We start from the raw sequence: 24,992 nt of genomic DNA, 5'->3' as shown, positions 1-24,992 counted from the left end.
TTTGAGATTTCTTCTGGTCTTGATTACAGCTCTGCCAAATAACTTTTTTTTTTTTGTTATACAAGGGCAAGTGATTGCTGTGCTACATTTGCAATTGTAATGATAATTTTCCTGAGAATGTTAAATTATGTCTTAATTTATTCAAAAGACTTTATTTTCAAAGCAATTAAACTTATTGTTGATTGATATTTACCATCCAATGTTCCTGGAACACTAAAAGAATACGCTTTATACATAATCTTCCATTATAGCACAATGCTTGAGGGTAGCTATTTTATATAACAGCATTCAGTTGAGTCTTCAAATCAAAGAACAAAAATTATAGCAATTTCACTTGAAATCCATAAATCCATGCTCAGGATTATGTTCAACAGAATCACTAAATGTTATTTGTAATTCAAAGATGAATGAATCAATAGGAAAATAGAACTGATAAATCATTAGTACTTTAATGCAGAGTGGAGAGAGAAACTAATAAATCATGCACTTCAAGCACTTGTTTTCCTTATGGCATGTTTGAAAACATAAAACATACAATGATAAGATGCAGGTCAATATGAATGAACAATACCAAATCTGCTCAGAATAGCATTTCATTTTATATCATAGGCTTAATGAAACACTTAAAAATACTATTCCATAATTTCTTCAAACAATCAGAGAATCCACCCAGGCCATGAAATACTTTAACAACAATCTAGGCTGTTATTTCCAAATAAATATTTGAAATGTCACAGAGATGGGAGTAGAGTAGGTGAGGGGGAGGGTGCAAATGCATGCATGATTAGCTTCAATGAGCTCAATATTATTACAGGTATCAATTTATACTAGAAAGGAACTGATACAATCATTTACTTTCTTGAGTGTACTTAACTGATCCATTAAAAATTACAGACGTCTATACTTATAAATGACCAAAAAAGCAAGAAATCAGCCATTGAGCTTTGATTGTGTTGTATGGCTTACTGTCTGTGAAAAGTGAGAATTTTAATTATAATTAATGGGTAATTCACTCTCTTCCAGAGTTTTAGTCATCACAAAATTGCACATTAGAACCATAGATTTTCTCCACAATGCTTAATTAATTATGCATTAACCCATTTCTCTCGAAGCATCTTTTTCTGAATCTTTGGTGGGAAACACAGTTTATTAGGCACATAGTTTCAAACATCTATTTGGTTACTGTTGTGATTAAGAATTTTCTTCTAAATTCACATGCAGAAGGGAATAAGGCTTGCCATGTTAACATACTTTACTGCCAAGTAACATGTTTTCACTTATGTCTGGAATTAAAAACAAAACTAAACAAACTAAAAACCACTTCCTACTTTTTAGCACAAGAATACTTTATACCTGATATCTTAAATTCCACTCAGAAGCATCAAGATGTCGAAGAAAAACTACTTAGATACAGCAAGTAGACAACTATTTAACAAAACCTTTCAATTAAAAGCTTCTCCTCAACTCAAAGATCATTGATATACTGTTTGATTCTAAAGGGAAAATATAGCAATCTGCAATTATGATTATTGTAGCATTATTAAGTAGTGCTTATTAATAACTGGAATCACATTTCCCGTGATATTTCCTTTTTTTGTTGCACAGATTTTTTTTTCAGGTTAGTAAATGGAAATTGAAGAAGGAATGGGTAGGAGACAAAAAAATTTATGGGAATGCATGCAACAAAAATAGGCAGTATCACTTCATGTAAACTTCTGCTTTCTTCATGCAAAGATGCTTCTAAAAACTGAGACATTAAGTTTTCTAATAGCTGGATTTTACATTAGCTCAGTAACAAAAACTGTTAAACCAATTCCATGATTTTGCATGAGCAGGAGACTTGAAATTGTTCAACGATTTCCAGCATAAGTGTTCCATGGCCCAATTATGCTAATTAAATCTCTAAGAATGAAAAGATACAGGATTATTCCTTGCTTAGGTTTCTTGTTCTTTTGATGAGGGAGCAGAACAACCCGGTTTTTGGAGGAGGGCCCATCAGCATCGGGGCTTGGTTCTTGTGCATAATTTTTATCTAAGGAAAAAAAAAGAGAAAGAGGGTAGAGTAATCTCCAGATACAACATCAATTTCTGAGAATCTCTCTTAAGGTTAATAATATCCCCTGAATTACTGAAACAACACAAGTGCAAAATGTATTTTCAGAGTTTCTATTATTTCAAAAATATTTTTAAGGAAGATAAGGTATGTATTTAAACTATATTCCAATGCTCAGGATGATACCAAGAAATTAAATTTAATTGAAATTACATTTTAAATATCATATTACTTCTAACCTCACTTGTAATAACACCCCCAAATTCCTTGTTCATGCCACATGATTATCTAGTATAATTTATTGACCATTAGTTATGTATTATTTACTTAAGATAGGAAAGGCTGCACCATTATAGTATTCAGAATCCCAGTTATAGCCCAACATCAAGATGTACCTGATATCAAGGCAAGCCTTATTTACTCTGCTAATCAGATTGTTTCTCTCTTTCAATATGAACTGCAAGGCTTAATTTCAAAACAATCATTACGGATGAAAGTCAAAAGTTAACGTGCATAAAAGGTCAGAAATGATGAACTAGCTTTCTAATTTGTTAATTAATTGGTAATAGAATAGAATCAAATATTGAAAAGCCTGCTTAAAACATTCTGAGAGACTGTTCTAAAGCTACTCTTTTTGATTTCTTTGAAATAAAACTACGAATCACCTTAAATGAGACAACCTTAAAGTAGATTATGTCTGCAATTTTCTCTAATTCAAGCCTAAATTAGAGAAGACATTTTATGAATATATGCTATGCTCAAAGCTAATTGAAAGCAATTATCAAAGTGGCATTTTGTCTGTGACTTTAAGATACATTGTAAGATAATAAATGATTCTCATTATGTAATAAAAAGGTCACATCTTGCCTTTGGGCTAGTGACGCTAAGAGTTTTTCAAAAGCAATCTGAGACATTTTCTTTAGAGAACTGCAACTAATATAAGAACCATCGCTTATTAAATATCAGTTGTCACCAGCACAGCACCCGCATCAGAGATGAGTATTTCTTTCAAAAAGAAACACTACCTCATTAAAAGCTGCAAAAATATATCTCTTAAAGTGCATAGCTGACATTTTCAAGTTAAAATGAATATCCTTCACTTGTCATTGACTAATAGCAATGAAACAAAAAAAAAGTGGATGTCACGTGGAAAGGATCATTATCAGCACTGGGGCTGTTGGGAAATGGAGATTTACTTCACAGTCTAGAAAGACAGAACTATGTTAAAAATCAGGATAAATGAACAACTCTTTATTTAACTCTGTTGGAATCAGGTTATTCTGGGAAGATTCAGTGCTCTTTGTACTGTAAAAATAAATTGCACCTGTAAAAGGCCACCAGGCTAAACCAGCCTCAAACTCTCTGGATATCTGATTTCGTTTTATTTTATTTTTCTTATCTTATGAATTGGGGAATCAATAGCCAGATAGTTAAGATGCTAGAATGCACCTATCTATGTAGATTGAAAAAGATCTCTACCAGATTTTCTCTCCTAATAATTCACTTTTAGATTATGCCCTACCTTATGCCATTGATTTTATACTCCTCTAGAGTATAAAACCTAATACACCATCATTCACTCATTTATTCATTTCACAAAATGTATCAAGCCCCTACTATGCCTCAGACACTGTACCATGAACCTCTAATAAACAGACAAAGCACAATCTCTACCCCCAGTAAACTATAGTCAAGTAAGAAAGAGAAATTTAACAAGCACGTTCAATAGTGTTATAGATGCTGAAATACAAGGCTAAGCAGAAAGGCACTATTTTTTTTTAATGCTGAAAATAAAAATGAAACTTTTTATACAAAAATGTTAGTTTAAAATGAGTACCTGATGAGGCAGTGAACATATATTACTTATGTCATAACCTTAGATTCAAACAGAACATAAGTAGCTAAGGTAAAAAAATAAAGATTTCTGATTCACAGTTGCTGGGCTAAATCCTTTAGAGAGTATGATAATATTAGAGCCTTTTGTTTTTTTTTTTTTTTTTTTTTTTGGTTTGTTTTTTTGCTGTACGCGGGCCTCTCACTGCTGTGGCCTCTCCCGTTGCGGAGCACAGGCTCCGGACACACAGGCTCCGCGGCCATGGCTCGCGGGCCCAGCCGCTCCGCGGCATGTGGGATCTTCCAGGATAGGGGCACGAACCCGTGTCCCCTGCATCGGCAGGCGGACTCTCAACCACTGCGCCACCAGGGAAGCCCTATTAGAGCCTTTTGGAAAACAAGATCATTATTAACAAATTATTGTTGTTAAGATGTTGGAAGAAATATATCATTCCAGTCACAAAAGATTAGCATCAATTTATGACAAAGCATAGCCAAAATACCGCAACTTATTGTGTATGAGATTTTGTTTGCCCTTTGTATTTTTAAAGTTATTTGGATTTTGTTTGATCATAGCTATCTTTTTATTAACAATCCCTTTTAAAAGAAACCACATGTTGTTATTCCTTTGAAAAATAGCACAGTATCTCATTCAGTGCTCTTGACACAGTGGGACCCTTAATCCATACTACTGACTAATTTGAATTCTAGGTTATAGTTTCAAAGCAGGATAATGGTCCTATTTTAAAAATTATCTGTAATCTATCTTCTTGGTTGTTTAAGCACTCCCATGGTCAAGGTACACAACTCTTTCTTTAATTTAACATTATTTCCATACAAAATGCAATCTACATCTTTCTGTTATTCATAAAAATGAGAAACAATTGGCTGTTTTCCTCTTAGGGGAGATTACATGGAGGAAACTCGCACTCATGAGATGTCTAGTATGTATCCAGGCTCTTTGCATATATTATGTCATCAGATAATTATAGGTCTTTGTATATTTGAGCAGAGCAAAAACTACTCCATTAAGGATGAGAAAAATTCCAGTCCAGGTGAACTGTTGGTACTGTAGTCACAGAAAGTCCAGGTGAGGTTTCAGAAAGCTGTAGAGACTTAAGTGTAATTTAGGTTCAGATGGCCTGTGTAGGGGGAACCTGGTTAAGGGTGCCTCACCAGGCATGGGATAATGACTCAGATGCCTGTTTCAACTCCACATCCTTATATTTTTATTACTACTTTTTTTGAGAACCTGTTATCTACAAGAAAAACAATATGGAGTAAGGAGCAGATTTTATCCCCCAAAGATTTTATTATATTAAGCCTCAGCAATCTGAAAACATGAACCAAACATTAGGTTCTCTTTGAGTGTTTCCATTTTTTTAAGAGTCAGGTAGTTACTTCTTAGTTGTTTCTCAATACATCAAATATTTATGGAGCACCAGCTATGGGCAAGGCAGTTTGCAAGACTGTTTAGTTTGGAATAGAACCTGAGATTATAATTGAGAGGTAATTGTGGGCACTCATAAGCAATGGTGATGGGGCTCCTAGGAGCTGGAATGGCTGTACGAAGGTCAAAGAGCATTGCTAAAAATGCAAGATAGATATTGTCAGAATTAGAATGATGTTCTATTAAGAACTCTTCATTTCTACTTATCATCTATTCCTTTGGAAAACAACAGCAGCAAAAGTCTCATGACTCTTTCTACTTCTATCTTCCTACTTCAAATTGGACACATCTAAAAATATAAACAGAAAAAAATTGATTTCAGTTTCAGTTTTATAATTATTCAATATGAAATAAAAATTCACACATAGAAACCAGATGAAGGATTATAAGGCACAGTTTTCTTGTTTCTATGACATTGTCAGGGTTGCATGGTGTGAGAGACAGCTCCACCTCATAACTGTAATATGACCAATAATAACAAGAATAAAAATAACAAGATTTGGCTTTTACTGTGTGCTGAGTATTATGCTAAGTGCTTTACACACATTAGTCACAGGCTACCTGTTTCATCCAGCTCTTTGAGTTGCTCTTGACAAAAGTCTACTCCCATAAAAGTAATATTATCGAAGAACATAGAATTGAAAAATGATGTCCTAAAAGGGAAAGAAGAGAGGTTTATATCTTACAGTACACGGTGAACAGTGTCTAGTCCCACTAGACTTTTGTGTTCTCTCTGAAGACTTTTAGTCTAACTAAAATTGAGGAAGACTAGAAGGTCTTCCTGAACTCATTCTCCAAGCAGTATTTGGCCCAGCTCATTGCTATTTTCTTTCTTAGCTCCCTGTCTCTCAGCATCAACTATTCCTAATACTCTCCATTGTGAAGAGTAGTTATTTTTCTTCCTCATGTGATAGAAAAACCCTACTTAACACCCAGTCCCTGAATGACACATCTACCGAAGCAAGTGCTTATCAAAGCATCCTGATAAGATCGGAATAAAGGTGGATCTATTCTATCTTTAAGGAATTCTCATATCTAATATCAAAAGAATATTTTTTTCATAATTTTTTTTCTATATTATCTAATTTTACCCTCTCAACAACCCTGGGAGGTAGGTGCCAACACCCTTATTTTACAATACAGGACAGAAACTTAGGTTCTGTAACTTGCACTACACCACTCAAGTTGGTAAGTGCAAGAGCTGGGTTTTGAAAGCTGACTCTCAAATCTCCCAAGCACTCCTTGTTAATTCCCACCTCTGCACTTTTGTGTCAATTAGTGCTTTGGAGAACCTTCCCTCAAACTTTGACCCCTGTCCTGCCCAGCTCAAATAACATATTATTTTGAAATTTCAAAGCACAGTGAGATAAAGAAGATTCTAAGTGCCCTCTGAGAGGAAAAACAGGTCACTTACAGAAAAATAAAAATCAGCATGGCATTAAGCTTCTCAAAAACATGAGTGGTAGAAGAAAATGGAGAAAAACCTTCAAACCCCAGAAGAAAAGTTAATTTTATCTTAGAATTCTATACTTAGTCAATGGATTGATTAAGTGCAAGGGTACAATGAAGATACTTTCATTCATAAAAGGATCTAGAGAATTTACCATTTACATGTCCTTTGAAACATTTTTGAGTGTGTTCTCCAGCAGAATAGATGCGTGAGCCAAGAAAGATTAAAAAAACAGAGGGTCACATTGACAACACCAAATGTTGGTGAGGATGTGGAGTAACAGGAACTCCCATACATAGGTGCTGGGAATGCAAAATGGCACAGCCACTTTGGAAGACAGTATGGAGGTTTCTTACAAAACTAAATATACTCTTATCATATGATCCAGTGTTTGCACTCTTGGGATTTAACCAAAAAAGTTGAAAACATATGTCTGTATAAAAACCTGTACACAGATGTCTGCAGCAGCTTTTTTCATAACTGCCAAAACTTGGAAGCAACCAAGAGGCCCTTCAGTAGGTGAACGGATATATAAACTGTGGTATATCCAGACAAAGGAATATTATTCAGTGCTAAAAAGAAATGACCTATCAAGCCATGAAAAGACATGGAGTAAACTTAAACGCATATTATTAACTGAATGATGTCAATGTGAGAAGGCTACATCCTGTATGATTCCAATTATATGACATTCTAGAGAAGGGAAAACTACGGGGACAGTAAAAAGATAAGTGGTTGCTAGGGTTTATGGGGGAGAGTGATGAATAGATGAAGCACAGAGGATTTTTAGGGCAGTGAAAATATTCTTTAGGATGTTATAATGATGGATACAAGACATTATACATTTGTCCAAGCCCATAGAATGAACAACACCAAGAGTGAACCCTAGTGCAAACTATGGACTTTGGATGATTATGATGTGTCAATGTAGGTTCATTGATTATATCAAAGATACCATTTCAGTGGGGAATTCTGCTAGTGGGGAGGCTATGTGTGTCGGGTGGTGGGAGGTATATGGGAAACTCTGTACCTTCGTCTCAATTTTATGGTGAACCTAAAAGTGCTGTAAAAATTAAGTTTATTAAAAACAAGAATAACAACAAAAAGAGTATCCAACTGAGACCCAGGATGAGAGATCTGCAAGAAACCTAGCAAGAAACCTGCAGGGAAGGGCTTCTGCCATATAAAGAAGGGAGTGGGGATAATAGATTAATTGATACCGTGTAGTTTTAAAAAAATGAGAATTATTATAATGATGACTTTACAAAGAAAAAAGAGATTATAAAAGCTTTATAGGAAAGAAAATGTAATTGTGTGACAGTACTTGGTTCTACAGTTGACAACATTTTCATAATCTCAATCACTACATGTTTTATATTGATTTAAATAAAATTTTTCTTCAGAAGCAGAACAGCATACTGGTTAAAAATCAGACTGCCAGGGTCCACCACTTCCTATCTGGAGACTTTGGGCAGATGACTATAATTCATTTCCCTCATCAATACTGTAGAGACTTTGGGCTTCCCTGCTGGCACAGTGGTTAAGAATCCGCCTGCCAATGCAGGGGACAGGGGTTCAAGCCCTGGCCCGGGAAGATCCCACATGCCATGGAGCAACTAAGCCTGTGCACCACAACTTCTGAGCCTGTGCTCTAGAGCCCATGAGCCACAAATACTGAGCCCACGTGCCACAACTACTGAAGCCCGCATGCCTACAGCCTATGCTCTGCAACAAGAGAAGCCACTGAAATGAGAAGTTCGTGCACCACAACGAAGAGTAGCCCCTGCTCACCACAACTAAAGCCTACATGCAGCAGCAAAGACCCAATGCAGCCAAAAATAAATAAATAAAATAAAGTTCCATTAAAAAAATACTATAGAGACTTTAATATAGTGTCCATTTCATTGGTTTCTTGTAAGGACTAAATGAATCAATGTGCACAAAATGCTTAGAATGTTACCTGGCACATAAAAATCACTCAGTACATATTAACTATTAGTAAGAGTTAAATGGAGTAATGTAAGAATATTAAAAACCACTTTCTATAGCATAAATTAAGTAGAATATACCTAAAACTATTAAGTCAAAAAAATTACAGCAGATTGTTTACAGACATATAGTAAACAATCAGAAGAGACAGCCAAAGAATCAAAGAGTGGACCTGGTAACACAGAAATGATGGGAGAGAAGCTAGCCATTTTTCTTGGAACGCTATACATTCTGTTTTTTTTAATGTGCACATATTATTTTGATACGAATGTTAAAAAAATTAACAATGAGGGGACCTTCAAGATGGCAGAGGAGTAAGACGTGGAGATCACCTTCCTCCCCACAAATACATCAAAAATACATCTACATGTAGAACAACTCCTACAGAACACCTACTAAATGCTGGCAGAAGACCTCAGACTTCCCAAAAGGCAAGAAAATACCCACGTACCTGGGTAGGGCAAAAGAAAAAAGAAAAAACAGAGACAAAAGAATAGGGATGGGACCTGAACCTCTGGGAGGGAGCTGTGAAGGAGGAAAAATTTCCACACACTAGGAAGCCCCTTCACCGGTGGAGACTGGGGGTGGGCACGGGGGAAGCTGTGGAGCCATGGAGGACAACGCAGCAACAGGGGTGCAGAGGGCAAAGCTGAGATATTTCCGCACAGAGGATCGGTGCTGACCAGCACTCACCAGCCTGAGATGCTTGTCTGCTCACCCACCAGGGCGGGTTGGGGCTCGGAGCTGAGGCTCAGGCTTCGGAGGTCAGATCCTAGGAAGAGGACTGGGGTTGGCTGCGTGAACACAGACTAAAGGGGGCTAGTGCGCCACAGCTAGCTGGGAGGGAATCCAGGAAAATGTCTGGAACTGCCTAAGAGGCAAGAGACCATTGTTCAGGGGTGCATGAGGAGAGGGGATTCAGAGCACTGCCTAAACAAGCTTCACAGACAGGCACGAGCTGCAGCTATCAGCTCGGACCCCAGAGATGGGCATGAAACGCTAACGCTGCTACTGCAGCCACCAAGAAGCCTGTGTGCAAGCACAGGTCACTATCCACACCACCTCCCACCCCGGGAGCCTCTACAGCCTGCCACTGCCTGGGTCCCATGATCCAGGGACAACATCCCTGGGAGAACACAGGGCACGCCTGAGGCTGTTGCAACGTCACACCGGCCTCTGCCACCACAGGCTGGCCTTGCATTCCAATTATGACTACCGTACCCTTCCCTCCCACTGGTCTGAATGACCAAGAGCCCCCTAATCAGCCGCTGCTTTAACCCCCTCCTGTCTGGGTGGGGAACAGATGCCTAAGGGTGACATACATGCAGAGGTGGGGCCAAAACCAAAGTTGAACCCCAGGAGCTGTGCGAACAAAGAAGAGAAAGGGAAATCTCTCCCAGCAGCCTCAGGAGCAGTGGATTAAACCCCTACAATCAACCTGATGTACCCTGCATCTGTGGAATACCTGAATAGACAACGAATCATCTCAAAATTGTGGTGGCGGACTGTGGGAGCAACTGTAGACTTGGGGTTTGCTGTCTGCGACTGACTTGTTTCTGATTTTTATGTTTATCTTAGTTTAGTGTTTAGCACTTGTTATCATTGCTGGATTTCTTTATTGGTTTTGTGGCTCTCTTTTTTAAAATTATTATTATTATCTATTAAAATTTTTTTTCCCTTTTTAAAGTTAATTTATTTTTTTCTTTCTTTTGCTCTCCCTTTTCTTCTGAGCCGTGTGGCTGACAGGGTCTTGGTGCTCCGGCTTGCTGTCAGGCCAGAGCCTCTGATGTGGGAGAGCCAAGTTCAGGACACTGGACCACTAGAGAATTCCCATCCCCATGTAATATCAATCTGTGAGAGCTCTCCCAGAGAGCTCTGTCTCAGCACTAATACCCAGCTCCACCCAACAGCCAGAAAACTCCAGTGCTGGACACTCCATACCAAACAACTAGCAAGACAGGAACACAACCACACCCATTAGCAAAGAGGCTGCCTAAAATCATAATAACTTCACAGAAACCCCTAACACACCACCTGACATGGTCCTGCCCACCAGAAAGATAAGATCCAGCCCCACCCACCAGAGCACAGGCACCAGTCCCCTCCACCAGGAAGCCTACACAAGCCACTGAACCAACCTCACCCACAAGGGGCAGACACCAAAAACAACAGGAACTACGAACATGCAGCCTGAGAAAAGGAGACTCCAAACACAGTAAGTTAAACAAAATGAGAAGACAGAGAAATATGCAGCAGATGAAGGAGCAAGGTAAAAACCCACCAGATCAAACAAATGAAGAGGAAATAGGCAGTCTACCTGAAAAAGAACTCAGAGTAATGATAGTAAAGATGATCCATAATCTTGGAAATAAAATGGAGAAAATACAAGAAACATTTAACAAGGACCTAGAAGAACTAAAGAGCAAACAAACAATGATGAAGAACACAATAAATGAAATTAAGTATTCTCTAGAAGGAATCAATAGCAGAATAACTGAGGCAGAAGAACGGATAAGTGACCTGGAAGGTAAAATACTGGAAATAACTACCTCAGAGCAGAATAAAGAAAAAAGAATGAAAAGAATTGAGGACAGTCTCAGAGACTTCTGGGACAAAATTAAATGCACCAACATTTGAATAATAGGGGTCCCAGAAGAAGGAGAGAAAAAGAAAGGGTCTGAGAAAATATTTGAAGAGCTTTAAGTTGAAAATTTCCCTAACATGGGAAAGGAAACAGTCAATCAAGACCAGGAAGTGCAGAGTCCCATACAGGATAAATCCAAGGGGAAACACGCCAAGACACATATGAATCAAACTATCAAAAATTAAATACACAGAAAAAATATTAAAAGCACCAAAGGAGAAGCAGCAAATAACATAGAAGGGAATCCCCATAAGGTTAACAGCTGACCTTTCAGCAGAAACTCTGCAAGCCAGAAGGGAGTGGCAGAACATATTTGAAGTAATAAAATGGAAAAACCTACAACAAACATTACTCTATCCAGCAAGGATCTCACTCAGATTCAATGGAGAAATTAAAACCTTTACAGACAAGCAAAAGTTAAGAAAATTCAGCACCACCAAACCAACATCACAATAAACACTAAAGGAACTTCTCTAGGAAGGAAACACAAGAGAAGGAAAAGACCTACTATAACAATCCCAAACAGTAAAGAAAATGGTAATAGGAACATAAACATCATAATTACCTTAAATGTAAATGGATTAAATGCTCCAACCAAAGGACACAGACTGGTTGAATAGATACAAAAACAAGACCTGTCTATATGCTGTCTACAAGAGACACACTTCAGACCTAGAGACACACACAGATTGAACGTGAGGGGATGGAAAAACAGAGACCATGCAAATGGAAATCAAAAGAAAGCTAGAGTAGCAATTCTCATATCAGATAAAACAGACTTTAAAATAAAGATTATTACAAGAGACAAAGAAGGACATTACATAGTGATCAAGGGATCAATCCAAGAAAAAAGGAGAAGAATTGTAAATATTTATGCACCCAACATAGGAGAACCTCAATATATAAGGCAAATGCTAACAGCCATAATAGGGGAAATTGACAGTAACACAATCATAATAGGGGACCTTAACACCCCACTTTCACCAATGGACAGATCCTCCAATATGAAAATAAATAAGGAAAAACAAGCTTTAAATGACACAATAGACCAGATAGATCTAATAGATATTTATAGAACATTCCATCCAAAAACAACAGAATACACATTCTTCTCAAGTGCTCATTGAACATTCTCCAGGATAGACCATATCTTCGGTCACAAATCAAGCCTTGGTATATTTAAGAAAACTGAAATCATATCAAGTATCTTTTCTGACCACAACGCTATGAGACTAGATATCAATTACAGGAAAAAAAATCTGTAAAAAATACAAACACATGGAGGTCAAACAATACGCTACTAAATAACCAAGAGATCACTGAAGAAATCAAAGAGGAATTCAAAAAATACCTAGAAACAAATGACAATGAAAACACGATGACCCAAAACCTATGGAATGCAGCAAAAGCACTTCTAAGAGGGAAGTTTATAGCAATACAATCCTACCTCAAGAAACAAGAAAACTCTCAAATAAACAACCTAACCTTACACCTAAAACAATTAGAGCAAAAAGAACAAAAAAAACCCCAAAGTTAGCAGAAGAAAAGAATTATAAAGATTAGATCAGAAATAAATGAAAAAGAAATAAAGGAAACGATAGCAAAGATCAATAAAACTAAAAGCTGGTTCCTTGAGAAGATAAACAAAACTGAAAAACCAGTAGCCAGACTCACCAAGAAAAAAAGGGAGAAGACTCAAGTTAACATAATTAGAAATGAAAAACAGTAAGTAACAACTGACACTGCAGAAATACAGAGGATCATGAGAGATTACTACAAGCAACTATATGCCAATAAAATGGACAACCTGGAAGAAATGGATAAATTCTTAGAAAAGCACAACCTTCCTAGTTCTTCCTGTACCAGGAAGAAGTAGAAAACATAAACAGACCAATCACAAGAACTGAAATTGAAACTGTGCTTAAAAATCTTCCAACAAACAAAAGCCCAGGACAAGATGGCTGCACAGGTGAATCCTATCAAACATTTAGAGAAGAGCTAGCACCTACCCTTCTCAAGCTCTTACAAAATAAAGCAGAGGGAAAACCACTCTTAAACTTATTCTTCAGGCCACCGTCACCCTGATACCAAAACCAGACGAAGATATCACAATAAAAGAAAACTACAGGCCAATATCACTGATGAATATAGTTGCAAAAATCCTCAACAGAATACTAGGAAACAGAATCCAACAGCACATTAAAAGGATCATACACCATGATCAAGTGGGGTTTATCCCAGGAATGCAAGAATTATTCAATATATGCAAATCAATCAATGTGATACACCATATTAACAAACTGAAGGATAAAAACCATATAACAGGGCTTCCCTGGTGGCGCAGTGGTTGAGAGTCCGCCTGCCGATGCAGGGGACACGGGTTCGTGCCCTGGTCTGGGAAGATCCCACATGCCGTGGAGCAGCTGGGCCCATGAGCCGTGGCCGCTGAGCCTGCACGTCTGGAGCCTGTGCTCTGCAACGGGAGAGGCCACAACAGTGAGAGGCCCGCATACCGCAAAAAACAAAACAAAACAAAACAAAACAAAACAAAAACATATAACAATCTCAATAGATGCAGAAAAAGCTTTTGACAAAATTCAACACCCACTTATGATAAAAACTCTCCAGAAAGTAGGCTTAGAGGGAACCTACCTTCACATAATAAAGGCCATATATGACAAACCCACAGCCAACATCGTTCTCTATGGTGAAAAACTGAAACCATTTCCACTAAGATCAGGAACAAGACAAGGTTTCCCACTCTCACTGCTATTATTCAACATCGTTTTGGAAGTTTTGGGCACAGCAATCAGAGAAGTAAAAGAAATAAAAGGAATCCCAATCGGAAAAGAAGAAGTAAAACTGTCACTGTTTGCAGATGACATGATACTATACATAGAGAATCCTAAAGATGTTACCAGGAAACTACTAGAACTAATCAATGAATGTGGTTGAGTAGCAGGATACAAAATTAATGTACAGAAATTTCTTGCATTCCTATACACTAATTATGAAAAATCTGAAAGAGAAATTAAAGAAACACTCCCATTTACCAATGCAATGAAAAGAATAAAATACGTAGGAATAAACCTACCAAAGGAGACAGAAGACCTGTATGCAGAAAACTATAAGACACTGATGAAAGAAATTAAAGATGCTACAAATAGATGGAGAGATATACCATGTTCTTGGATTTGGAAGAATCAATATTTTGAAAATGACAATACTACCCAAAGCAATCTACGGATTCAATGCAATCCCTGTCAAACTACCAATGGCATTCTTCACAGAACTAGGACAAAAATTTTCACAGTTTGTATGGAAACACAAAAGACCCCAAATAGCGACAGCAATCTGGAGAAAAAAAAAACAGAGCTGGAGGAATCAGTCTCCATGACTTCAGACTACCCTACAAAGCTACAATAATCAAGACAGTATGGTACTGGCACAAAAACAGAAATATAGATCAATGGAACAGGATAGAAAGTCCAGAGATAAACCCACGCACATATGGTCACGTCATCTTTGATAAAGGAGGCAAGAATATACAGTGGAGAAAAGACAGCCTCTTCAAAAAGTAGTGCTGGGAAAACTGGACAGCTACATGTAAAAGAATGAAATTAGAACACTTCCTAACACCATACACAAACATAAACTCAAAATGGATTAAAGACCTAAATCTAAGGCCAGACACTATAAAACTCTTAGTGGAAAACATAGGTAGAAAACTCTATGACATAAATCACAGCAAGATCCTTTTTGACCCATTTCTTAGAGAAATGGAAATAAAAACAAAGATAAATGAATAGGACCTAATGAAACTTAAAAGCTTTTGAACAGCAAAGGAAGACAACACTCAGAATGGGAGAAAACATTTGCAAACGAAGCAATGGACAAAGGATAATCTCCAAAGTATACAAGCAGCTCATGCAGCTCAATATCAAAAAATCAGACAACCCAATCCAAAAATGGGCAGAAGACCTAAATAGACATTTCTCCAAAGAAGATATATAGATTGCCAAGAAACACATGAAAGGATGCTCAGCATCACTAATCATTAGCTCAATCATCAAAACTACAATGAGGTATCACCTCACACAGGTAAGAATGGCCATCATCAAAAAAATCTACAAACAAAAAAGGCTGGAGAGGGTGTGGAGAAAAGGGAACATTCTTGCACTGTTGGTGGGAATGTAAATTGATACAGCCACTATAGAGAACAGTATGGACGTTCCTTAAAAAACTAAAAATAGAACTACCATATGACCCAGCAATCCCACTACTGGGCATATACCCTGAGAAAACCATAATTCAAAAAGAGTCATGTACCACAATGTTCACTGCAGCTCTATTTACAATAGCCAGGACACGGAAGCAACCTAAGTGTCCATCGACAGATGAATGGATAAAGAAGATGTGGTACATATATACAATGGAATATTACTCAGCCATAAAAAGACACGAAATTGAGTTATTTGTAGTGAGGTGGATGGACCTAGACTGTGTTATACAGAGTGAAGTAAGTCAGAAAGAGAAAAAGAATTACCATATGCTAACACATATATATGGAATCTAAAAAAAAATGGTTCTCATGAACCTAGGGGCAGGACAGGAATAAAGACGCAGATGTACAGAATGGACCTGAGGATATGGGGAGGGGGAAAGGTAAACTGGGACAAAGTGAGAGAGTAGCATTGACATATATACACTATGAAATGTAAAACAGATATCAGTGGGAAGCAGCCACATAGCACAGGAAGATCAGCTCACTGCTTTGTGACCACCTACAGGGGTGGGATAGGGAGGGTGGGAGGAAGTCACAAGAGGGAGGGGATATGGGGATATGTGTATACATACAGCTGATTCACTTTGTTATACAGCAGAAACTAACACAGCATTGTAATGTAAAGCAATTACACTCCAATAAAGATGTTAAAAATAAAATTAAAAAATTGAGAAGAAAAAATAGAGCCACAGACAAAAAAAAAAAAAAATTAACAACAGCAAAAGCAAAAATCCCTCTGCAGTGAACTGTCTTCCTCTCTAATGCTTTGGTTCTCCTAATGTGGTTCACAAACCAGGAACACTGACTTCACTGTTAGAAATGCAGACTCCCAGTCCCACCCAAGACCTGAATCAGATTCTGCTTTGTAACAAGATCCCTAGGTGATACACATGCATGCTTAAATTTGGGAAGCCCTGGTCTATTTGTCATTTACTTCTCTTTCTAAGGGGTAAGACCCATCAGAATCTGACTGACTGACTAAACGAATGACCAGCACCTTCTAATACTCACCCCCCAAACATATGGCTGAAAGCTAATATCAATGGAACCAAATAACCTAATTTAACGCAAGTTTAATTAGCCTTATTGTTAATCTACTAGGTACTAGCTTATTTCAGCTTAGTGCTGGCGATTCCAAGTTGAACAGATACTTTTTAAAACATAACTGAGGTGCGCATAGTCAAATGATGGTAACATATGCAGTGGTAGGATGTAACACGCATTGTGCTATGGAGATATTCTCAGAATGCAATGCGAGCACAAAACAATGCCACTTAGATCATGGGGGAAGGAGTGGACATAATTAAACTGAGTCTTAGCAGCATCACTCTGGAAGTGTAGCTTAGGGTCTGTGTGCCATAACAGAGACAAGGAGATCAGATGGGAGGTGAATAAAATAATCTAGAAAGAAGTAAAATGGATTTTACTTGCAGCAGTGGCAATGGGGATAGAATACAGGGCAGATTTGAGAGATAGCAAGGAGGTACAATCTGCAGGACATGATGGATGTGTGGAGTATTGGAAAAGAGAAAGATTCTAGCATGACTTTCATGCTTTTAGCTTTGTTTGCTATGTGTGTGCGGTGGTGGTTTTTTATAGAAAGAGATGTATTTTTGGCAGGAGTGAGAACCAGGAAGTTAGTGAACTCTGTTGAGTGTGACATTCTAAAGGAGCTGCTTAGTGTCTTTGGGATATGAAAGTCTGGTGTTCAGAAGGGAGAACAGGTCTCGAGACAGATTTGGGTGTAACAATCCTATAAATAACATCATCCATTGAAAAGAGATTACTAAAGGACAAATGTGTATCAAATGCGAATATCAGACATTAGACTGCATAACGGGGGAACATGGACATATAATAGTGAAGCAGGAGTGAGATACTATGAAAGAATATGCGGACAAGTAGCCAGGGAGGTAGGAGGGAAAAAAAAGGAAAGAAGTTCCATCACACAAACATTTCCAATCAATCTTCAGAGAGGCCTATTCTTCTTCTATTAATGAGGGTGAGACCTTCAAATTACATGTATCTAGGCTAGGCATGCCTCCATTTGTCACAATAGTTTGCATATAAGTGATGTAAGCTACTAAACTGTTTATATTAATTCTAAATCTAGAAATCATATTTGAGAGTTATATACTATAGGATGTTTATGCAATTTAGGGGTTGGCAAGCATTTTCTGTAAAGGTCTATATGGTAAATATTTTAGGCTTTGTGGTCTATATGGTCTCTGCCACTGTAGCACAAAAGTATCCACAGACTAAATGTAAAAAAACGGATGTGACTGTGTTCCAGTAAAACTTTATGTATGGAAACTAAAATTTGAATTTCATGTAATTTTAACATTATGAACTATTATTATTCTTTTGATTTTTTTCAACCATTTAAAAATGCAAAAATATATTCTTAAGTCTTTGACTATGCAAAAACAGGTAGCTGTGCAGATCTGGCCCAAAGACCACTACCTGCTGACCCCTGATGCAATTACAGTCAAATACTGAAAATTGCATCTAGAATTATGAGGCATAAGGTGGAAGGAAGCAATTTTAATTTAAAATTATGACTTAATTGGTCAATAGCTAAAAGATGAATAAAAGTGGAAATAGTTTCAAATGGCATGTCTTTGCTATACTGAGTGCCACCATTCAGAATTCATTCTGTGAAAGTACTGAATTAGAACATATACTAGCTTTCCCAATTTTGGTAACATATCAACTGATCAAATTTGGCTTAAATGCTTAATCTCTTTATTGCTTTGCACCAGGGTGGGCTTAATAATACCGTGTTTGTTAGAAAGTACATCAGCAGGTAGCATTTTCCTTTTTAAATATTCTCCCCGTAACTAGCCAAAATCTTCTTTCCCTGATTCACCTCTTTAAGAGTTTATCATCACTGGATTTATTCAGCTACCTTAAAAATGAATGGGGTTTTCAGAGCAAAATAAATGCCATAAAATATCTGTAGGGAAAGCTTAATTTAGCAATTACCTGGAACATTAAAAGTTACGTAGCTTGATTCTGGAGTACTACTGTCTCTTTCCAGTAATGGAAACCATTTTGAATGCATGCATGTAGCTGAGCCATATGACAGCAGGAATAAAGAGCACGCTAAAATTTTCAGGTCCATAACTGCCAAAAAGCAAAGCAATGAAACAGAACAATTTTCTAAAATCCCTGTGCCAGCTTCTTTATGATTCCAGCCATTATTTTCTGGAATGATAGTAATTTCCAAGTTTAATGTCAAAGTCTTTGATCTAACATCAGATTCAAAGAACTCATTGTGAAGATTTATAATAAAATCTCTAACAAATGGGTTTGAGAGGTTTACTTGCTGATTAAATTCACAGGAATTTTAAATAGGTATGGTAATAAGAAGAGAGAAACTTTCTCCTGAAAGTGATGGGCTATTTGGCCACATTGCACGGGAAATATTCACACCTGGATTTGAAATCTCTTTTAAGATATAAATTTGGTTCTCCTTTTATTTTATGGTTGTAAGTTGGTTACCAGGGAAGGTCAATGACATTTTTAAAAATGTTTTTTATAATTTTCATGTCTTTACAGACAAATTATACCCACAACTTTAACACAGTAACTATTTTTCTTTTCCTAGGGTCTCTCCAAATATTTTGTCTTGTGGGAAAAAAGAAACAAAAACTTTAAAAAAGAACAAAACAATACAAAAAATTCTCCTCTTTGACTATAACCAAACAATATTAGCAATATATTCACAACTTGTGATTCTACTTCTTCATAATATTTCATATATCCTTTTTTACATGTTTTTTTCACATAGCATTGGGGTTAAGATTATGGATTCAGGACATGAGGCAAGGGTTTGAGTGCCAGCTTGGCCACTGGCCAAAGGATCTAACATTTTTGAGCCTCAGTCTCTATTTACTAAATGAGGATAATGATACACCTACTTCAAAAGACCACCACAAGTACCAAAAGAGGCTATGCCTGTCATTTATATGCTTAATAACCATTACCTATTATTTTTAACATAATTATGTTTAGTCCAATGGAAAACACATTTTGCTAACCTCTCTCCCATTTGAGACAACAAGGCTTTTGGGATTCCTTGGGTGACACTGAGATGATATTTATGGTCATCTGCCTTCTCTCTGAGGAGGCCAGAAGCACCTGGTAGGATTTCAGTCACATGCCAGGCTCCAGGTCTACCAAAGGAAAGACTAGAAAAAAATCCATGTCAGGCATTTACTAACCCACAGAAAGTATGGGTGTTTTAAACCAAGGGAGACCAAAAGCCCATACTGACAAAAATGTGAGGAGAAACTTCTTAAATGACCCAATTTCTACTCTCAGCTATATCCTTCATTATTTGGAGCATCACAGCATTGACCAAAAGACTTTCTCATCAACGTTAAACTATTTCATGGTAATCTAGTCAACATGTTGACATGTTACTCATAAAAAATTGCAATCCCATAATGCAATGATAATTGATATTCCTAATAATGTGCCTAAGATATTGATTAGGGAGCATAATTATTTGAATTAAATTGGAGTAGAGAGGACATAGCCTAATTACTTTCCAAATTCTCCTATTTCAGATAACTGTTCCATCATTTATTCAGTTGTTCAAGCCAGAAATATGGATCATCCCTGGCATCTTCCTTTTACCTCCTATAACCAATCTATTACAAAGTCTGATCAATTTTATCCCTCAAATATTTTCTGTATCTCTTGACTTTTTTTTTGGTCTTTCTATCACCACCATTCTAAGGCCTGAACAATTGCATAAATCTCCTAACTGGTTGTCTTCCCTTCCAATCTATTCCCCACCTACAATGATCTTATCACCATGCAAATCTGATCACATCACCTTCCTGCTTAAACTCTCTTTAGTTCCACTTGACTCTTAAACTAAAGCTAAAAATTCTTCCTGTATGATTGAAGGTCCTGCAGCTCAGATTCCCATGGAATCACCTGCCTCACCCCACACCTCCCTTCCTTCTGTTCCACAGCCATCATGTCATCGTTCAAATCCTTGTCAACATCATGCTGCCTCCCATCCATGTTGTTCCCTCTGCATTGAACACTCTTCCCTCTGTTATGCCTAGTCATATGCTTCTCATCCCGTAGTTCTCAGGTCTATTTTGAGTTTCTTTGAAAGTCTTCTTGGATCTCCTCTGACAAGGTCAGATCTCTCTACTGTACCTTCTCTTATTACCATAGTTCCATAGTGTCACAGTTCACAGTACCATGAACCTTTCATTCACGGACCTTACATCTTTCTTGAAGCTTTATATTTGTGTGATTCTTTGAGTAATGAATACCTGAAAGGAGTTCAGAGATCATGTCTTTGTTTTGTTTTCTCTCCATTGTAACACTCTAGGACAAAATTCAGCACGTTTATAAAGAAGAAATTCAGTAAGAATTTGCTGAAGGAATGAAGAAATCAATCACTGATATGCCTGACTTGGATTAAACAGTTGTACTCTTTTCTTAATTTTTATTTACTGCTTTCAAAATCACATTTAATAGTAAATATCTGTTTTGTTTATCCCATGAAATTGTGACAAGATTAAGCACTGTATAGGCATACCTCCTTTTATTGCACTTCACTTTATTGTGCTTTGCAGATATTGCTTTTTTTTTTTCTCTCTACAAATTGAAAGCTTGTGGCAACCCTCTATCAAGCAAGTCTGTGCACACCATTTTTCCAACAGAGTTCATTCACTTCATGTACCTCTGTCACATTTTGGCAATTGTCACAATGTTTCAAGCTTTTTCATTATTATTCTATTTGTTGTGGTGATCTGTGCTCAGTTACCTCTGATGTTACTATTGTAATTGTTTTGGGGCAACATGAACTGTGCCCATATAAGATAGCAAACTTAATAGATAATTTTGTGTGTTTTAACTGTTCCAACGACTGGCCATTCCCCCATCTCTCTCCTGCTCCTCGGGCCTCCCTATCCCCTAAGACACAACAATATTGAAATTTGGCCTTAATGACCCTACAATGGCCTCTAAATGTTCAAATGAAAGGAAGACTCACATATCTTTCACTTTAAATCGAAAGCTAGAAATGATTAAGCTTAATGAGGAAGGCATGTCAAAAGCTGAGACAAGCGAAAAGCTAGGCCTCTTGTGCAAAACAGGCGAGTTGTGAATGTAGCAAAAAAGTTCTTGAAGGAAACCAAAAGTGTCACTCCAGTTAACACATGAATGATAAGAAAGCAAAACAGCCTCATTGTTGAGATGGAGAAAGTTTTAGCGGTCTGACAGAAGACAATCAGCCACGACATTCCCTTAAGCCAAAGCCTGATCCAGAGCAAGGCCCTAACTCTCATTTCTATGGAGGCTGAGAGAGGTGAGGAAGCTGCAGGAGAAAAGTCTGAAGCTAGCAGAGGTTGGTTCATGAGGTTTAGGGAAAGAAGCCACCTCCATTACAAAAAAGTACAAGGTGAAGCAGCAAATGCTGATGTAGAAGCTGCAGCAAATTATCCAGAAGATCTAGCTAAGATAGTTAATGAAGGTAGCAATACTAAACAACAAATTTTCAATGTAGACAAAACAGTCTTACACTGGAAGATGCCATCTGGGGCTTTTATAGCTGTAGAGGAGAAGTGAACGCCTGGCTTCAAAGTTTCAAAGGACAGGCTGACTGTCTCTTGTTAGGGGCTAATGCAGCTGGTGACTTTAAGTTGAAGCCCATGCTCATTTACCATTCTGAAAATGTTAGGCCCCTTAAAAAATATGTTAAATCTACTCTGCTTGTGTTCTCTAAATGGAACAACAAAGCCTGGATGACAGCACATCTATTTATAACATGGTTTGCTGAATAGTTTAAGCCCAGTGTTGAGACCTCATGTGCAGAAAAAAAGGTTCCCTTCAAAATATTACTGCTCATCGACAATGTACCTGGGTATCCAAGGGCTCTGATGGAGATGTACAATGAGACTACTGTTGTTTTCATGCCTGCGAACACAATATCCATTCTGCAGTCCATAGATCGAGAAGTAATTTTGACCTTCAAGTCTTATTATTTAAGAAACACATTTTGTAAGGTTATACCTGCCATAGATAGTGGTTCCTCTGATGGATCTGGGCAAAGTAAACTGAAAACCTTCTGGGAAGGTTTGCCATTCTAAATGCCATTAAGAACATACCTGATTGATGGGAAGAGGTCAAAATATCAACATTGATAGGAGTTTGGAAGAAGTTGATCCAACCTTCATATATGACTTCGAGGGGTTCGAGACTTCAGTGGAGGAAGTAACTATAGATGTGGTGAAAATAGCAAGAGAACTAGAAGAACTAGAACTAGAAATGGAGCCTGAAGATGTGACTGAATTGCTACAATCTCATGATAAAGCTTTCACAGATGAGGAGTTGCTTCTTAAGGATGAGCAAAGAAAATGGTTTCTTGAGATGGAATCTATTCCTGGTGAAGATTCTGTGAAGACTGTTGAAATGACAACAAAGGGCTTAGAATATTACATAAATTTAGTTGATAAAGCAGTGGCAGGGGTTTGAGAGGACTGACCCCAGTTTTGAAACAAGTTCTCTTGTAGGTAAAATGCTATCAAACAGTATCGATGCTACAGAGAAACTGACTGTGAAAGGAAGAGTCCATCGATGCAGCAAACTTCATCGCTGTCTTATTTTAAGAAATTGCCAAAACCTCCACAACCTTCAGCAACCACCACCCTGATCAGTCAGCAGCCATCAACATCCAGGCAAGACCCTCCTCCAGCAAAAAGATTATGACGCACTGAAGGATCAAATGATAGTTAGCATTTTTTAACAAGAAAGTATTTTTAAATTTAGGTTTGTACATTCTATTTTAGAAACAGTTCTATTGTACACTTAACAGACTACAGTATACTATAAACATAACTTATAGGCACTGGGAAACCAAAAAAATTCATGTGACTTGATTTACTGCAATATTTGCTCTATTGTAGTGGTCTGGAACTGAACCTGCAATATCTCTGAGGTATATCTGTAATATGTTAAAATCCTCTCATTTTTTTAAAGTCTTCTCAAATAAGACATGTGCAACTGTGTTCTGACTATTCAAGAAAATAAAAACAATAAATTATTAAATTCTTTTCAGTATTTTTGTTAAGTTTTTTCATTCAAATTTTTGTTTGAAATTGGTAACCCATCCTGGGAATATCTCTATGAAACACTGTGCTCTGTTAGTGGATAAGAAAGCTTACTCTTTAAAACTTTCAAAAATACAGTATGTTGCCTTTTGAGGAAAAGCTTAGAATATGTTAGCCATATTTTCTAATTATAATACACAAAATCAGAAGAAATGAAGAGCTAGATAAGGTCTTCCACAAGGCAGATTGTGGGAGAAGAGTCAGGCTCAGGCCTTATGATTCTACAGTTTGTAGCCACCAGAACAGAGACCTCTAACTGCTCTGGAAATAAATCAAATCTACATACTAGTACGATGATGCACATCAACTAAGAGACTATTAACTTCACGCATTCTAGAGAAATATATTCAATTTTGAACCAGATGTAAATATAAATAAAATAACTATTGGTATTCTAGAAAGCTAATGACATAATTCTGTTAAGTGCACATAATTTTATCACTTTTAGTGTGTTTAGCAGTCCTGGATCACATCAGTATAAATGCATAAGGTATTATATACTTAGTACATTTCTCATTTCAGTTTTTGCCCTTTCGTGTCTTTGGACGTTGTGTCCACTTTGGGTTAGGAGTTCCTATCAAAGGACATATCTATGAGAGATGCTATTTTCTTTGAGCTAAACTGAAATGAACTTTTCTAAATTAAAAATGAGTAGATTGGGCCTCCCTGGTGGCGCAGTGGTTAAGAGTCTGCCTGCCGATGCAGGGGATACGGGTTCGTGCCCTGGTCTGGGAGGATCCCATATGCCGCGGAGCGGCTGGGCCCGTGAGCCATGGCCGCTGGGCCTGCGCATCCGGAGCCTGTGCTCCGCAACGGGAGAGGCCACAACAGTGAGAGGCCCGCATACCGCAAAAAGAAAAAAAAAAAAAAAAAAAAAAAACAAAAATGAGTAGATTAATTCAGGTTTCACAGTGAAAAATAAGAGAACAATGTAGGTTTATTTCATAATATTTAAATAGAATGTATTATAGAAAAGAGCTATAAAAAGGTAAGTCTAATTGTAAACATAACCTGTTTGGGATAACTTTTAAAATATAATATAGTAAGAAAAAATTCTTTAAAATATTTTTGTGTAAAATGCAATCAAATCTAATCAGTTTGGCATTAATTAAGCTCTAATAACATACTTCAGTATCTCTCCTAAGTA

At 37.3% G+C, this 24,992-nt stretch overlaps 1 protein-coding gene across 6 annotated transcripts in view; it reads right to left on the bottom strand.

Moving 5' to 3' along the window:
* Positions 1-1,924: 1,924 nt before the first annotated feature.
* The window catches only part of DGKB (diacylglycerol kinase beta), a 653,248-nt gene continuing 630,180 nt past the window's right edge, over positions 1,925-24,992 (bottom strand). For all 6 annotated transcript variants that reach the window (XM_060107578.1, XM_060107580.1, XM_060107582.1 and 3 more), the window contains one exon: positions 1,925-2,032. In XM_060107578.1, the coding sequence (XP_059963561.1) occupies positions 1,925-2,032 (108 nt within the window). The remainder of the gene's footprint in view (positions 2,033-24,992) is intronic.

Source organism: Mesoplodon densirostris, chromosome 9, assembly GCF_025265405.1.
Source record: "Mesoplodon densirostris isolate mMesDen1 chromosome 9, mMesDen1 primary haplotype, whole genome shotgun sequence".
NCBI lineage: Eukaryota > Metazoa > Chordata > Mammalia > Artiodactyla > Ziphiidae > Mesoplodon > Mesoplodon densirostris.
This window is presented reverse-complemented; position numbering and strand designations above follow the sequence as displayed.